Genomic DNA, 17533 nt, shown 5'->3' with positions numbered 1-17533 from the left:
TCTCTGTCTCTCTCTGCCTGCTGCCTGTGGATTAGGATGTAAAGGTCATCCGCTGCTCCAGGACCATGGCTGTTCCTGCCATGATGATCATGAACTAGCTCTCAAAGCTATAAGCAAGCCCCCAACTAACGGCTTTATTTTATGAATTGCCTTGGACATGGTGTCTCCTCACAATGACAGAACAGTAACTAAAACAGCATCTGCCATGTGTTTCCTGGATTCTTCTTCCAGCTTCTTCAGTCTTTTGTTTATGTTCTGTGCTAACGTCTAGGAAGCACAGTTCAAAGGCAGAGCCTGCCCTAAAAGATCTTATTTTAATAGTACAGAAACCAAGTCATTATATAGTGGGGATGTGCTAGGGAAATGTGAAAGTCAAGAACAACTGGCTCTGTGGCAGGTTACACAGTGGAGTCTAAGGGCATCTCAAAGGCAGGCCTTTCTCTCAAAGGTACAGCCAGACCTTCAGGCCACCACAGGGAGACAACCAAGCTTTCCATAGAGCCTTGCCCAATTCAAATTCTAACAGTCAGAAAACACAAGGACCCTATGGCTTGGTGAGGTCCACATGCTGTGAAACTGGAAGAAGCTAAAGCTTTAAAAGTACCAAGAGGAACCAATCTAGGGCCTAATCCAAGCAGCACAGCACACAAGGAAAAACACTTCAGCCTCTCTGTCTAGTAAAATCATCTTTAGATTCTTGAATGCAGAACACACATACTTAGAAATAGATTGAGAGTGTGACCCTAAACACACACACACACACACACACACACACACACGGGGGACGGGGGGATGCACAAGTATTGAGACTGGCTTCCTTAGAACACACTAAGACTCAAAAACTGCAGTTAATAAGGACAGAAACATCTCACTCAGTGAATTATGATGAATGAAATCCTGGAGGCAAGGTCGGCCCACTTTCTATTCCAATAACAAGAGTCTCTTTTACTGATAGGAGAGGATGGCTGCCCCAGAGGGGTCGGGGCAGGGAGGGGCACCTCAGTGAGAGTGAGCAAGCACCTGGCAGAAATCACATCCAAGAACAGCTGCCCAGGTCTCCTTCCATGACGTAAAACAGGCACTTCACCTGTGGCTCCGAACTGCACACACGGTACAATAGACAGTGACCTTCATCTCGGGGTCCCATCAGCAGCCTACGGCCTCAGATTTAAAGGTCTGTCTTGTGACTGGGAGACACCTGCACCTGAGTGCTGCTGTGCTTACCACAGGCGTGCGTCACTTCTCCCTGACCAGCTAATCTAGTAATCTTAGATGGCCCACTCAGGACGCTGTCTGCAGTAGGCCTGGAAGGGAGGCCAGGAGCAGTCACCAGGGCTCAGTGCCCTTCTGCTCAGGTAATGAGTGATCCAGAAACCACGGTGTGCTTATAAAACTTAAACTGGGAGTCGGAAAGATCTCACTTAGTACAATAAGTAAATCATTCAAGATATACCTGAAACCCTGCCCCAAAGGTCCAGAGCTAACAGTGCTTCCTCAGTGAGCGAGGTAAACTAATGTTCTCCTTGTGTACGATATAATTATTGTTTGTCTGAATCACCAGAGCCTCGAGCGATACCCAAGGAAGACATGACTTACAAGAAACAGGCGTGAAAAGAGGAGGTGAACTATTAAACCGTCTGCACTTATTATCAGCTAACTGTACAGAAGCCAAAATCCATTTGCCAAATTATTGTTTAGAGCAGCGGCTCTCAACCTTCCTAATGCTGTGACCCTTTAATACAGTTCCTCGTCTGTGATGAAACCCCAACCACAACATTACTTCGTCGTTACTTCATGACTGTAATTACCTGATATGTGACCCCTGTGGGGGTCAGGACCCACAGGTCGAGAACCACTGGTCTAGACTCTTGTCTACAGAGATGCCTTTTCCTCATCACCAGGTTATCAGGCTGACTGAGGTTGGAGGTAAGTTTAGAATCAAATACAGAATTTCTTATTGGGTACCTTGAAACCTGGTTGGACCACATCCATCACAATACAGATGCATATGCGTCCAACTAGAGAATGACAAACTGACATCAGTCTCTAGAGAGACCCAGAGAGGTTAAAAAAAAAAAATGAAAGAAATCTGATATAGCCAAGCATAGCGACTCATGTTGATATCCCAGCACTCGGAGGCAGGAGGATTTCAAGTCGGAACCTAGCCTGCCTCGAATGAATGAATGAATGAATGAATGAATGAATGAATGAGTGTCAAATCAATCATGTGTAGCCTATTGTGAAGAACTGGGCTAGGAGTGACTATACACACCCTAGGAGGGGCCTGGAAGTTTATGAGGGAGGTCAGCTGTAATCAGAACATTAACTGTAAGTTTATAGGAGAGAAAGCCAGTTTATTCTGAGGCACAGGGAGGTTAGACTCCGGGATGAATACACAGGAGACCCAAGGAGATGGAGTAACAGCTAGAAGGAAAACACGTGTTAGCATCAGTTAAGCATAAGCAGAAAGTCCACCTGTAAGAAAGCTGGCTGGAGAAGATCCCCTAGATAATGGCCTCCCTTGTCAGTCTGAGAGATCGACAGAGATTTTGATGACAGAAAGCCCCAGCAGAAGCCCCATTGGATGTCAACAAGGCTGCTTCTTTCTCAAATTTGTGTTCTCTGTTCACCTGATCTCCACAGCAGCTGGTGCTGTCAGTTCTTCCCTGCGTTCTGGATTCAGGATGGTAGCCACCTCCAGAACCCTTGAGCCCACACATGGGCAGCGCTGAAGTCTACGTGAGCTATGTTGGCTCGGCACCTTCTGCAGCTTTGGGGTGCACATTCATTCACTTCAACAAGTTTGCTGTGTCTCAAGATACACAAAAGCTTGATCATAATTCAAAAACAGAGTGCTGGAACCTCCTTGGTGACAGGGACCTCGGAAGCCCTCCACCCAGGTGAACGTTCCATCCCCTGAGAGTTCCCACTAGTCACGAGCAGGATTAGGACAGGTTGGAGGCACCTTATCAGCACTTCAGTCAGCCCTAACTATGGTCCTCCACCTGGGCACCCAGATCTGTTATCTTGGACTGCGAGTGCCTTTATTATAAAACCAGCGGGGTTGGGGATTTAGCTCAGTGGTAGAGCGCTTGCCTAGGAAGTGCAAGGCCCTGGGTTCGGTCCCCAGCTCCAAAAAAAAAGAACCAATAAAATAAAATAAAAAAATAAAACCAGCTGCAGATCTTGACCACTATAGGTTAAAGGCAGGTTACAAGCTGGCTAGGGCCTCACGCAAATGTATTAAATGTGCAGGAAGGCACTGCATTCTTCCTCTATGAAAATTAGAGGACACAAAGTTTCCATTAAATTCCCCCCCTTTAAGAAAGCTCCCCTGTGGGCTGGAGAGATGGCTCAGTGGTTAAGAAAGCTCCCCTGTGCCTCATGAATGACATGGGAAGTGACCTTTAGGGAGCACCTCAAGCCCTGAGTGACAGTGTGCTGCTCACACTATCATAGCCAAGTGAAACTCAGAGGCAAAGCCTTTTTCTGGTCCCAGTGCAAATGAGAGAGAGAGAGAGAGAGAAAAGAAAATAAACAGCATAGCTTCTCTGCTCCACGTTTACAACTTGAGGAGACTCCTGACCAGAGACTGCTTCACTCAACCGTCTTTAAAAACCATGCCTCCTCTCCAAGTTCTGACACTATTACTGATGGTTTGGTGCGTTTACGAATAGAATCCTAGCATGGCTGCCCTCTCAGAGGCCCAACAAGCAGCTGAGACAGATGCAGATATTTACACCCAACCATTGGGCTGAAGTCGGGGACCCCTGAGGTTAAATTAGGGAAAGGCTGGAAGAAGCTGAGGAGGAAGGTGAGGAGGAAGAGGCACATTCTCAACTAACCTGGACCCCTGAGACCTCAGACACTGAGCCACCAACCAGGCAGCATATACCAGCTGATATGAGGCCCCGACACACAGACAGCAGAGGACTGCTGGCCTGGCCTCAAAGGGAGAAGATGTGCGACTGTGTGAGAGACTTGAGACTTGAGGCCCCAGGGAGTGGGGAGGTCTGGTAGAGTGGGGGAATGGGGCCATCCTCTTGGAGATGGGTGGGGTGACAGAATGGGATGAGGAACTGTGGGAGGGTGGATGTCAGTTCTATGTAACAACCCCACCTCTCTATTCAACTGCACAGACCAAACCCACTGAACTCCAGGCTCTGTGGTTTCTCCTTCAGAGAGCTTAGTACATCCTACCCCAGCTCTTCTGTATGTGTGTCTGGCCTTCCTTCATTCTCACATCAGACCCTAGTCAGGTTCCCAGACCCAAGCTGTGTAAGGACTTGTGGATTGATGTCGATGTGCAGGTGAGAGCAGGCACAAGATAAGGCAAGAGCAGAGTTTTGGAGAGAGGAGAGAAGAAAGGAGAAGAACCAAGAAGATGGAGGCAGAGGAGCACGACCCAGATCTGTGAGGCCTTAAATGGCCACAGGTAGCCTTAAATGGCCACAGGTAGCCTTAAATGGCCACAGGTAGCCTTAAATGGCCACAGGTGGCTATGAATATTTCATAAGGGATGGATAATTACAGGACAATTTGTCTTATCTAGGTGGGCAGTTTATATCAATATCAATTGGTTCTGAGTTTATTATGTGGAGTGAGAATTTACTGATATGAATCTAACTGATAAATTACAAGCTTCTAGAATTTTGATTTTACTGGGATGCTGGGATTGTGAATAGGGGTTCCCAGCAGAGAGTGGCAAGAGGGCGGCCGCTGCTGGGGCCAGAGAGTAGCTGGCACCAACATGGGCTAGCCATGGAGGCGGAGAGACCACCGGGGACAGAGAGTAGCAGGAGGTAGCGTAACATGGTGCCTGGTGTCCCACATCTATTTATTTAATATTTACCGCTACAAGAAACCCTAAATTAATAAGCCCTGGCTGTCCTGCACTTGCTTTGTAGACCACGTTGGCCTCAAACTCAGAGATCCACCTGCCTCTGCCTCCCAAGTGCTGGGACCAAAGGCCTGTGCCACCGCGCCTGGCTTTTTTCTCTTAATATGATAATGTGAAAAATAGTAAAGTGGGAGTTGTGGTCACGTACCTGCATGCCACCATGACTTGCACAAATGCTACTGTGGACAGGTTAGATGCACACCGGAGTGCAAGCTTCTCACCCACCACAGCAAAGGAGGAGGCTAAGTCTCAGGTTCTTCACAGAACAAACACCTTGAACACAGCTTCCTCCTTTCAGCTAGGATCTGATTAGAGGCTCCAGGACATCCCTATTAACAGTACAGACAACGCACATTGTATGTGACTGTCACGCACTCTGAATACACCCAAGAGGAGCAAACTCCGCCCTCGTGAACTGTAGTGTACCCAGTGCGCTTGTCCTCGGACAAAGGCCTCCCAAAGGTGATGTGACAGGCACAGAATCCAGAGGAAATCCAACTTTCCCTCCCCTCCAGGTCCAGGGCCAGAGGAATGGGTGGAGGGAAAAAGACTCTGACAGCAAAGGGGCCCAGCAGGGCTCGCAGCCGAGTGCAGTGTATTCCACACACTGGCCAGACCACCTTCACTCCCTGTGGCCTATGCCGCCACTTCAGAAGCTCCAGGCCAGGCCAAGGCCAAGTGACACATAGAGGTCCAGTCCACATCGCCTCTATGTTTTAGGGTCCTCCACTTTCTCCCCACCTCTGCTACCCCTCGACCCCACTCTGTCCCCACTCTCTCTCTCTCGCTAGCCTTCCGGTGAGCACAGGCTCCCGTGTTAACTGAAACAGCAAACCATCAAGCAACCCTGACACCATCTCTTTCATGTCAGCCAGCCGTCTCGCTTCCTCTCTCTGTGCTCCTACCTGCCGGAGAAAGTGCTCCACCTCACCCGGACGGTCGAGAAAGGTTAGCAGTAATTGCTCAGCAGCCAAACCAGGCCTGTTTCCAGCCTTCCTGGACCTCTCCTCCTCTCCACCTCTCCTCCTCTGCATACCGTCAAAGGACCCTGTCCTGGGATTCCTTACCATGGCCTGCCCTCTCCAGGCTCAGCACCTTTTTCTTTGCCCCTAACTAAAGCAGAGGTCTAGAAAATGCTGGGGTATCTGCACTCAGGCCAGACTTCCTTCCTCTGCTGCAAACAGGAGATCCTTAGCGGCCTTCATATCCCAGGGCAGCTGAGAATCGACATTCATGAACCCTGCAGGAACTCCCTAAACGTCCCTCCTCTCCTGTACTTTGTTGGCCATTCTCATCAAGACACTGGAAGACTCTTCCCATTCAGCAACTGTCCCTTGGTATCCATAGAGACTAAATCCAGGGCATTCCTTCTGCACTACAAATATCAAAATACCGGATGCTCAGGCCCCTTGCATAAAATGACATTTTAAATAGTACGGGCAAGTGATCACATCCTTCTGTGACTTTGAAAATGTATACTGCTGGAGATGGCCCACTGCCTCGCCTGCTAATTAGGCACTCTACACCTACAGTTCCACCTCCAACCCCCCTACTATGTATTTGAGAATCCTCTCTAGATTGCTTACGTTGCCTAAGAGAAGTGCAAATGCTTTATAAATGGCCGCCATCCTATACTGCTTAGACGATAGGCAGCAAAGTCTGTGCACAGGTTCAGTATGGACACAAACATTTTGGGGTTTACTTTCCATCGGAGTTGTTTGACGACAGGAGTGTGAAGCTCAGAGCCACAGACCGTTGGCTGCACATCATTACAGTTAGTTAGCCGATACCATCTGATGGCCACTTAACATGGGACCATTCCGATGCCACCCAAGTACTGCTTATCAAGTAATTTCTAAAGGAAGTGTCCTCACCCCGGGCCTTCTGTTGGGTCCCCAAGCCCGCAAGGATGAACAGTGAAAGCGGGATGACAGATGTTGGTGACTTACCGTATGATAATGAACACTGGAGCGTGTGCCTTGAGCCTCGAAAGCCACTACCTAGCTTTGTTTGGTTGGTGGTTGCTTGTCTGGCTTGCATGTGTATGTGTGTGTACCTGTGTACACTGTGACCCGAGGAAAGGGCATCAGGTGTCCTCTCTATCGCTTGCCACCTCTTCCTTTGAGACAGGGTCTCTGCCTGACCTGGCCCCGGCATGCCACAGAGAGCCTTCTGCCTCTACCGTCCTCATGCTGGGGTTACAGCCAGGGGTTGTTACATAGGAACTAAGACCCACGCTCTTTACCAATGAGCCATCTCTCCACTCCATTGTCTGGCTTTTGGGGAGGGTCTCACGGAGCCCAGAATGGCCTTGAAACTTACTATGTAGCTGTAGATAGCCTTGAATCCTAATCCTCCATTCTCCACCTTCCAGACACTGTTTCTCAGTTGATTAAAAAAAAAAAAAAAAAAAAAAAGTGGCCTTTCTCTGCTTCACACTATCGGGATAGGAGTATAAACTGATTTTTTAAGAAATGAAAACTGTTTAATATTTAATATACACATGAGTCTGTGTCCAGAGCTATACGCTTTCCTACAGAAGCATCTTTAAATGAGCTTTCCCAGGTTGGAAGCAGAGAACAAATATGAAGTCCGTACAACAGACCAGAATTCAGTCTCGGCAATATCTGAGTGGATGGAGGTGAGGAGCCATGGAGATGAGGGCCAGGGATACAAAGTGTCTGAGTTCAGTTTCTGAGTATCTGAGTGGATGGAGGTGAGGAGCCATGGAGATGAGGGCCAGGGATACAGGGTTCTTTTACTACTCTTACTGGTTGGCACCGTTCCCACTCCGCACAATTCTTGCATTCACCGATCAAAGATTAAAGAGTTAGAGAAGTCTCGTCAGCAGGGAGGAAAGCACAGAGGACACATCCAAAGACTGGGTGCCAAGCAGGAGTCTAGCCCCAGGTCTGCCCCAGAGTCTGCGCCCTTTCTGCTCCCCTCCTTATCCAGGTTAAACGTCGTCCATCTCAAAGTACCAGGAGAAGAGGGTAGAGTATACCTAGACTCCCAAGTCACTGCAGAGAAAGGAGGAGAGTGGACCGCTTGGGCCTAGGAATTAAAGAAATCAATCTGGGCAATATAGAAGATCCATCCACCTCAAAAAAGAAAAAGAAAAAAAAAAACAAAAAAACAACCACTATCCCTGTTCCTCGGTGTCACTGTATCGCACTGATACCCCAGAGCCCGCTGCCAGCGAAGAGCTCTGCTTCCAACAGCCTGGGGAATCTGGAAGTCTCAAGGGGCAGTGCCAGCACGGTTCAAAAGTTCACACGAAGATATTTCTCAAGGATATCTCAGATTGAAAACTATTCTACTGGCTGCTCTGGCAAGTAGCCCCTTGCTATGGGTGTTTTGAATGGTACTAGAAAATCGACTACAGAAAAACATCTAAAACAGAGTCTCTGGCCACTGAGAATGAAAAGAAAGAGCAGCAGGACCAAGCCAGGAGAGGAAGAAGAAACTAGAGATGGAAATCTAGGGGGTAAGATATATGTCTAGGTGGACTTGGCCCGGGTGGGCAGCATGAGGGCTCATTCCTAATACAGCACCCAGGGTCTCCGCAGAGACAGAAGGAAAACCCACAGCAAATGTCCGGGCCCACAACCTCACAACATCTCGAGGGATGCAATTTTGCTGCTAACGGTCGTGGACCCTGACAAGCTTATGAGGTTCATGTACAATTTCTACACATGATGGGACACGTAAGATAACTGCTGTTGCTTTTCCTTTGGGGAGTATGTATATTTGTGGAAGAGAGGGGACACCTAGGGGTGTCATTCATTCCTCAAGCATCATCTACTCCTGCCCCCATCCCCCAAGAGGGTTTCTTTCTCACAGCCCTGACTGAGACTTGCTAAGTAGGCTAGGCTACCTGAGCAGTGAGCTCTAGAGATGCCCATCCTCAGAGCTGGGATTACAAGCACGTGCTAACATAACCCAGTCATTTCCGTTTTCCCATCGGAATTGACCTCGGGTCCTCATGGCAAGCACTGAATTCTCACCCCATCCCCATTTTTTCAAGCACACATGACTCAAGCTGCCTTCAAACTCACCACACAGCCAAGGATGGCTTTGAACTCTTGATCTTCCTGCCTGCACCTCCCAAGTGCTAGGATTATAGGCTTCTGTGACCATGCTGGGTTTATACAGTGCTTTGTGTAGGCTAGGCAAACAGCCTACCAGCTGATCTACGGCCTTTGGCTTGCTGTTGCTTCCTAAGTAGAATCGTATGTCTGAATTAACCAACAGCAAGAGAGTTGCTACACATGGTATTAATTATTTTTCTCGGATTTCCTCCCACATGAAGCAAGAGAGGGAGAAAAGTACAGCAATGAGGCTCACACTCTACCCACTGGCTGAGCCTGGGTGTAAGGAGCCAGCAGGGCTGGGAAGCTGGGGTTTAAAAAAGGCAGATCTGAGAGGAAGAGAAAAAAAGGGCCTCTTCTTGCTGCCTTCGGCTCCCAGTTCTCCAGCCTTCCCGCTGTAGATGCTCCACCCAAGAGGCACACCCACTCCCCACAGCTTCCCTCCCCTGCTCAGAAGGAAGACACACAGAGAAGCTCTCCCCGACCTCCCAGGGAAAACAGGCCAGAAAGGAGCAGAGGTCCTGGGCCCTCTGGGGGAAGGCATCAGGATGCTACAGGGGCTTCTGGACAGGGATCCAGGAACCCATCAAATTCCTGATGAGAAAGGGAAACAGGATGCTTGGCGTTCCAACCTCCTTCCTACCAGAAGCCTCAGACACAAATGAAAGCTCAGCTTTTGGAGACAGTATCAAGAGTCACAGGCAAATACGGTTCAGAAGTCAGAACTGAATCTGAGCAGCCAGTAAAATGCTTGCCCAGTCAGCAAGATGCCCAACATTACATCTGTGCTGTGTGAGCTTTGGGCTGCAGGCATTACTCTGAAGGCTTGAAGCGAGAAAGTGATCCAGGTGAGGGATTTCTCCCACCAACCGTGTAATGCTCGGGGTCACATCTAAGTCACTCGCCCAAAGTCCAGGTGGAGTCTTAAGGAACAGGATTCAAACCCAGGTGCCCACTCTTCACTGAAAGCTTCATCATCAGTCACTGACAGGAACCAGAGATGATGGTACCAGGAGGCCTTTCAGTGCTCAGAAATTCATTTATTACATTTGCAAACTGTACTTGTATTTTACCCTAAGTGTGAGTCCCCACAAACAACCTGGATGTACTCCCCATTCCCAGAAATACCAAAAGATGTGAGGATACAAGGAGACAGGCCTTAACAGCTAAGAGCCCATGCATGGCTGAGTTTAGAGCCAGAGAGAACCAATGCACACAGAATAGGGCTAAACTCAAGAACATGGGACCAGCCCCACAGTAAAGACAAGCTTTCCACAGCCACAAACACTCCCTGAAAAGTTAAGATAGATACAATGATGGGGAAACAAAACCCAAAGTCATCCAATTGTGCTTTAAAAGAGAAAACTGCAGTCACGAATAACATTAGCTATGAATACTATGAATGGAGTGCAGAGGAAAAAAATTCATTAAACCTACACGCCGGCAAAACACCCACAACAAAAGACAGAAGACACTCATTGATCCTCCCGTCCTCATCATCTGGAAGGTGAACAATCATGGAGGACGGATGGACAGACAGATGGACGGATGGATGGATACACACACACACACACACACACACACACACACGTACATACTGGAAGCACTGGCAATGTTTTAGTGGTCAGCCTATTTCTGAAATCTGAAACTGCAGGTACAGCTGACAATACAATGTTCCTGGACTGTGAAAGACCACAGGACAGTGAGCATGGTTAAGGAAGTGTCCCGGAGTAGGAGCAGTACCTCTCCTATCCTATTGAAGTGCATCTTCTTCATGTTTTGGTCAAGATGAGGTGATGGGGGTGAAGAAACACAAGCTAGCAGACAAACCTCAACAATTAATCCCTCCAGCAGCGAAGACCCTGCTCTGGTTGAAGAACCAGTCTGTCCCATCTCTGGAAGGCAGCACTGGAAGCAGCCTGTCAAAGGGGACCTGAAAGAGGGGCTCTCCACCATCTCCCTCTAACTGGGAATTCAAGAAAGAGTTTCCCCTAGGAGATAATCCCCAAATGAGCAACAAAGATGGAATTATTTTAGTGGTTAAGTTTTCTGTGTATACACAGAACAAACGCTTTGAAAAACAAGAATGGGGGTTGGGGATTTAGCCCAGTGGTAGAGCACTTGCCTAGCAAGCGCAAGGCCCTGGGTTCGGTCCCCAGCTCTGAAAAAAAGAAAAGGGGAAAAAAAAAAAAAAAAAGAAAAACAAGAATGGCCAGGGTGAGGACACACTTCTGTATGAAGTCCCAGCACTTGAGAGGCAGAGGCAGGTGGATCTCAGTGAGTTCCAGGCAACCCAGTCTACACAGGCAGTTCCAGGCCCACATAGTCAGCCCCAGGCTCAAGAAACTAACGAAACAAAAACATCTAAGCCTTTCACAAACATCAGACCTGCACGATAGTGTTCTCTTATAGGAGAGTTACTCAGAGGGGCTGACTTCCCGCTGTTAGAGAGAGTATTCCTGATACACTCATTAAACCGATAAATATTTACTACAACTTGCAAGATGTGTTTCCATTTTTTTTTAAATTTTTGCTTTGTTTTCAAGACAGGGTTTCTCTGTGTAGCCTTGGCTGTCTGAACTATCTCTGTAGACCAGACTGGCCTCCAACTCACAGTGATCCTCCTGTCTCTGCCTTCAAAGGCTTGAGCTACCACCACTCAACTTTCATTTCTTTTTTTTTTTTTTTTTTTTTTTTTCGGAGCTGGGGACCGAACCCAGGGCCTTGCGCTTCCTAGGTAAGCGCTCTACCACTGAGCTAAATCCCCAGCCCCCTTCAACTTTCATTTCTTATACTGAGAATTTTATTTGGTTTCACAGAAACTCTAGTATCATCCTTCAAAAACACCTAATACAGACCTTGAGATCCAACCCTGAATAAGACCCAGCTCTTAATCCCTGTTGGAAAGAAATAAACAGTAACAAGGTTCTCTTGTGAGAAATTTTAACTTCAGTGCTTTAAGGGAAAACAACAATAAAAAGCCCAGCCCAGCTACACACTGTTTCCTGTGATTCTGCTGTGCCACCTTACGTGGTTTTACCATTACTTTCCTTTTCTGATTTTCTGAGACAGGGTCTCAACTACATAGTCATGGCTGTTCACAGAAATCCACCTGTTGCTGCCTCTCAGGTGCTGGGAGTAAAGACGTTATACTTGTGTCACCTGGGAGATATTCTGATCCAGGCCACCCTAAAAGCAGTTGTTTGTTTGAAAGACATAGGACAGGCAGCTGCAGGCAAGGATGTCCTGGGTCCCAAGTCCTCATTTTACTATGCGACTGTTGGAGTTTACTTTTAAGTGGCTTAAAAGTGTAGGAGTGAGTCTTCCAAGGTGGCTTTCGGCGGTTTGGAATACCACTGGGCGATCTAGAAGATTCTTCAGGTAGCCAGTTTGCTGAAACCAGGCTTTCTGAGTGGCAACAGACGACTGTGAGAATAGCACACATTCCGATCTCACGTTCCAATCTCATTCTTAACGCTCAGCCTCCACCACCAAAAGAGAGCTGAGGTAAAACTACTGGGGGCGCCACACCCTTCCCCAACCAGCCGGTTTCCTCCACTACCCTGAGAGCTGTACAGTCCAGACATCCACCCAAGCCGGCTTTACCCGCCCCACTCCAACATTTTGTCGAGACCCAACTGTGTCCAACAGGAGATGTTGCCCTTCCGCGGAGGATCTGTTGGTTTTATTGTGTTTTCCCTTCTAGTCCCCACAGAGCCTGTTCCACCGGGACAGACAGCATCACTTATGAGAGAACCCGTCCTCCTTCAGGGTCCACTTCGACTCGAAGGGCCCCATTTGGATTCAATGTGGATCACAGGCACTGGTCCTTTTATTGCTTCTTTCTTTTGTTGTTATTTAAAGACAGGCTGGCTATGGTGTGTGCGTGCCTGTAATCCAGCTCTCAACTGGGAGGCAAAGGCAGGAATAGGAGTTCAAGACCAGCCTTCACTCCATTCACAGCCTTCACACCCGGTGTCAAGAAAGCAAAGCAGAAACAGCCTGTTCACAGCACACGCTGAGGACTCTACTATTTTTAAATCCAGGTTTCCACATTTTCTTGCCCCCCCACCCCCCAGCTTTTTACAGAAGTTCGTATGTTTCTGCTACGTATTGGCATCCCACCAAATAAATGTTATTTCCAAAGACGCTGCTCAGGAATTTTACAGATTCGAAGCATTGAAGATCAAAGACTCCTTCAGTCCGTCAGTGGGCTGCTTTCACTACTAAAGTATAAGCTCAACGCTGTGTGATACAAAGAGAACTCTTAGGAGAGCAGAGCAGACGAATGGAGAAAGGACAAGCCCCTCTTACTAGAGCTGACTCACAAGACAGTCACTGAACAATAACCAAGTGGACACTCCTCCATGACAAAGTGTTTCAGGGGTGACAATATCCCCTTCCATTTCATTAATCGGGATTCCGACAGCCAGCCCACGTCATCGGAAGCAGGGACTGGCCAAGGGGGACTTAGAATTGACATCTGCTGAACTCTTCACTCCACACTCCCTCCTCAGGACTTAAATGATATTTTAAGGAACAAAACTAGGGGGACTGGAGCTATAGTTAAATGCCTAAGAGTGCTGGTTGCCCTTGCAGACAACCTGGGTTAGACCCCCAGGACCCACCTGGTGGCTCAAATCATCAACTCCAGTTCCAGGGGGATGCAAAGCCCTCTCCTGGCCTTCCCAGGCACTGTAGGCACATGGTACACAAACATATATATGCAAACAAAACTCCCATACACATAAAATGATACAACAAAATCCTGATATTTAATCAAGTCATAAATTATACATAAAAAAAAGGCAGGCATAACTGTGAAGACGCAATGTCAAATTCCAGTTTCCATATGTCCGCTCTTTTTGTCCAAAACCCAACATCTCATTCAAATGTGCAGATCTGGTTTTGGAGCCCTGAACAGATGACAAATATTGTTACAGGAATAATTACAATGTCAAGTAGTGACAGGTGGATGACCGAAATAGGGGATGGGCAGGGACAGACAACAGGTCTTGTAGTTGAACATATCTATACTTAAGACACTGCTTGTTGAAATTCTTAGAATACTCCAAGTTTCTCCAGCAACCTTGGGCCAGTCACACCCTATCGGAAAACGGGGTGCTGGAATCCCAGTGAGGCTCCCACCTCACAGAGCACAGATCTAGGGAGATCAAAAGGATTTTTATGAAAGGGTCCTGGACGACAGCCCTACAGAAACTAAAGGGGGTGTTTTGTTTTGTTTAAATGGGCTTGGTGTTTAACCCCTACAGCTTTTACAACATTCCAAAGTTTCCAAAAAGCTGAGGATTTAGAGTTCCCAACTCTTGCAGTACCGGTAATCCAGCCCGAGTCTCTGCATTTCCTTCCTGGAGTTGTTGGCTCAATGAGAACTACACGGGGAGAAGCTATTACTCCAGTCAGCAAAAAGAAAGCTTGGATACCAAGAACCAGGAAAAGTCCAGTCACTTGTAGGGCTGCCAAAGTCACCAGTCCCTCATTTACAATGCAAAGGTAAAGAGACTCAGTGGGCGCCAGAATCCCAGAAGGAATTGCAAATCCTGGGCCAGGCGGCACCAGGGCACAAACCACCCAGTTCTCACACGACAACGCCCTCGACTTCCTAAAGCTAGGGCTATAAACTTGGAAGGACCGCTATTTTGCAACGACGTTTTCAGTTGTCGAGAGCTGTCGTCCAAACAAACTTTTCTGCCTCTTTAGGGAAACCTTTAAACAGACAAAAACACTTGAAAAGGCTAAAACCCCAAAGATTACAATTTTTTAACACAGAATAAAATTAGCCCCTTTGCTTCAAAGATTGCTTAGAATCTTCTAGATGAAGTACAAAGGGGTGCGGCAGACACAGCAGCGGGAAGGAATAAACCACTCTCGCTTGGGTCTGACAACGGTGCGCTTCATTACTTCTATGTAATTCCCTTCACACCCCAGACACCCCCAACTCTAGGGGTGTTCGCTGCCCTGATGATGCCCAAGTATTCTACCGGAGGTGGGACAGCGTCGTGACAATCCTGACATGCTTCGGCTCCCGGGAGGTTAATGGGAATTAAACCACAGCAGCCCTCCTTTGTGGGGCTATGGCCGGAACAGCAAAAGGGAGACAATGAGCGGTCTGTGCGCAGTTCCACGCCGATTGGCTGGTCACCCCCACTCCCCGAAACCCCTGATGTCATGGACTTGGAATGCAGGCAGGGAGGAAGGAAGGAGAGGATTTGGGGAGGGGGACGCCTCTCATCTCTTCCCCAGGCCAAAAGTCTGAAAGATAAACCCTGATGCATTCTTGAGATGAGTACTCGGCAAAGCAGCGTAGCCAGATTCCAATCACTCCAAAATTGCTACCCGCCACAGCAAATAAACCCCGAACAAAAGCGACCCTGCCGAGATATCGTGACAATTCAACGCGCTGCAAACTTCTCAGGATTGCATTTCTAAGTCTCCCATCTACAGCTGATCCGGCTCGCAGGCTGCTGCGCATTCAGGCTTTGTCTGGGTTTCCCGCACCAGCGACGATTGCATCAAGACACCACCGACGGGCTTCCTTTCCGCCCGCGGGTCCCAGGGGTCGGCGGGACACTCTGCGTCCCCTCCCATGGAGGAGGAAAGGAACAATGAGGGGCCCGGTTTGGACACGTAACCGCCCAACTTCGCTTGTGGGAGGAGGGGGCCAGGAGGGGATGGGAGGAGACGCAGGGTCCCACAGCAGCCCGGGCCCTGGCGGATGGCGGGGGCGGCAACTCTCTGAGACCCAGCCGCGAGGCACGGCCCCGCCTAAGGGCCGCAGGCCACTCAGGAGCGCCCCCTTCCCGGAGGGGCGCACCCTACAACCTTCGAGCGGGCCCCGCGGCGCTGCGGGACTCCAGGCGTCCAGGAACCCACAGCCCGCCGGGGGCTAGGCGCGGGAACAAAGCCAGGACCAGCGCGTGCGAGCCGGCTCAGCGAGCCGGGAAGCATCTATCTCTCCCGCTGCCTCGAAGTCGCTCCGCCGCGGCTCGCAGCCCTCCCCCCCCACCCCCCGGCCCGGGAGACCCCCAGTTCCCCCGCGCGCGTACCTTGTTCTTGACCTCGGCGGAGAGCCCGTAGGAAGGGCCCTTGTTGAAGTGGGTCATGGCTGTTCGGACCACAGGAAGGGGCTGCGCTCGGAGTCGGGGTCAGTCACCCTCGGTGTCCCTGCTCTTAGCCCCCAGCTGTGGCCGCGCGGGTGATGCACAAGCTCGCTACTCTGCGCGGCGCAGAAGCCGGAACGCGGCAGACGGACGCGGATGATGCTTCGAGGTTCGCTCGGACTCGAGTCCCGCGGAGGCTCCGGGTCGCACTGGAGTGGGACCGGCTGCCCTGCTAGCTGCTCGCTCTGCCGCTCCGCACGCTCTGGCCCCAGCCAGGTCCCCACCCCCCCGCACCCGGGCCTCTAGGGATTGGCCAGCGAGCCGGACCAATGGAGTGCCGCCTCCTCCCCCTCGCCTGCTCCGGGGCTTCCCCGCCAATGGCAGCGCGGCGGGCGCGGCGCTCCCTCCCGCGGGTCCCAGCCCCTGGCCCCGCCCTCACGCCACCGAAGACCTCGGCGCCCCTCCTCCCGGCTGGTCAGCGGGCTGCGGCCGCCCCGCCCCGGCGCCTAGGGGCTTCCCAGCCGCTTTGGTTCTCATCAACTCTCAGGCGTTCATGCACTGGTACGATGGAAAGGACAGGAAGCTCCCCGAGCTGGCCCGCCGCTGACCAGCCACTCCATCCGTCTCCTCCCCGGCTACAGCGCGCCCAGATGCTGCGCTGGAAACCCCGGGATCAGCCTTCAAGCCCACGTGCCAGGTCCGGGAGGCCTGCACCGACACCTGCCAAGTCTCCCTCCCCTGTGGGTCGTACCTGTGGGATTGACCTCTGCCTCTTGGCCAAAATCCTCATTCTGTCTAAACTTTGAATGCAGAGCGAAAGAAAGTGGGGAAATGCTGTGGCAAAGCCAGGGGCAGGGGTTGGGGCGACTTTTCAAGTCCTTTTCTGGATTCACACCAGTTACCCTCAGCAATCATCTTCACCAGGAGTTCAGCCAGCCCAAGAGTCTAGGTGGTTCGTTTGTTTTTAATTAGAGGACTGCCTTGACTGTGAAGTCTACCTGCTTTTGTTTGTTTTTTTAATCAGGAATCTCTTTGAATCCAGCACTTTGTATACTTTCCCGTCCCTTTCCTTTCTTCTGATCTCAAAGGCAAACTGATAAAGGAAAGATGAGAACAGAGCGTTGTCCCCTGCCTTGTTCCTGGAACTACACTGGACTGTATGTCTTTGAAAGGTTAGCTCGTTTACTTCCCCAAAACTTAATCGGTAGACTTCATAATCCGTTTTAGTGGCTTGAAGGCTGCAACTCAAATTCCTAATGTGAGCACCACCACTGCCTCCAGAGTGTCACCGATTGCCTTGGTGTCTTTGGGCACATCTAGGACAGGTTTCAGTCCTCTGAGTCCCAGTATGTTGGTTTATGTTTCCCAAATACAAGCTGACATTCCAGAAGAGGCTGCTGCCTGCATGGAAAGAGAAACCC

General features: G+C 49.7%; 1 protein-coding gene across 1 annotated transcript in view; it reads right to left on the bottom strand.

The window, feature by feature from the left end:
- The window catches only part of Cnn3 (calponin 3), a 31151-nt gene extending 14805 nt beyond the window's left edge, over positions 1 to 16346 (bottom strand). Inside the window, 1 exon segment of the mRNA NM_019359.2 lies at positions 16059 to 16346. Within this exon segment, the coding sequence (NP_062232.1) occupies positions 16059 to 16115 (57 nt within the window). The 5' untranslated portion in view covers positions 16116 to 16346.
- Between the last annotated feature and the right edge of the window lie 1187 nt (positions 16347 to 17533).

This window comes from Rattus norvegicus, chromosome 2, assembly GCF_021556685.1.
Source record: "Rattus norvegicus strain SHRSP/BbbUtx chromosome 2, alternate assembly SHRSP_T2T, whole genome shotgun sequence".
Taxonomy (NCBI): Eukaryota; Metazoa; Chordata; class Mammalia; order Rodentia; family Muridae; genus Rattus; species Rattus norvegicus.
This window is presented reverse-complemented; position numbering and strand designations above follow the sequence as displayed.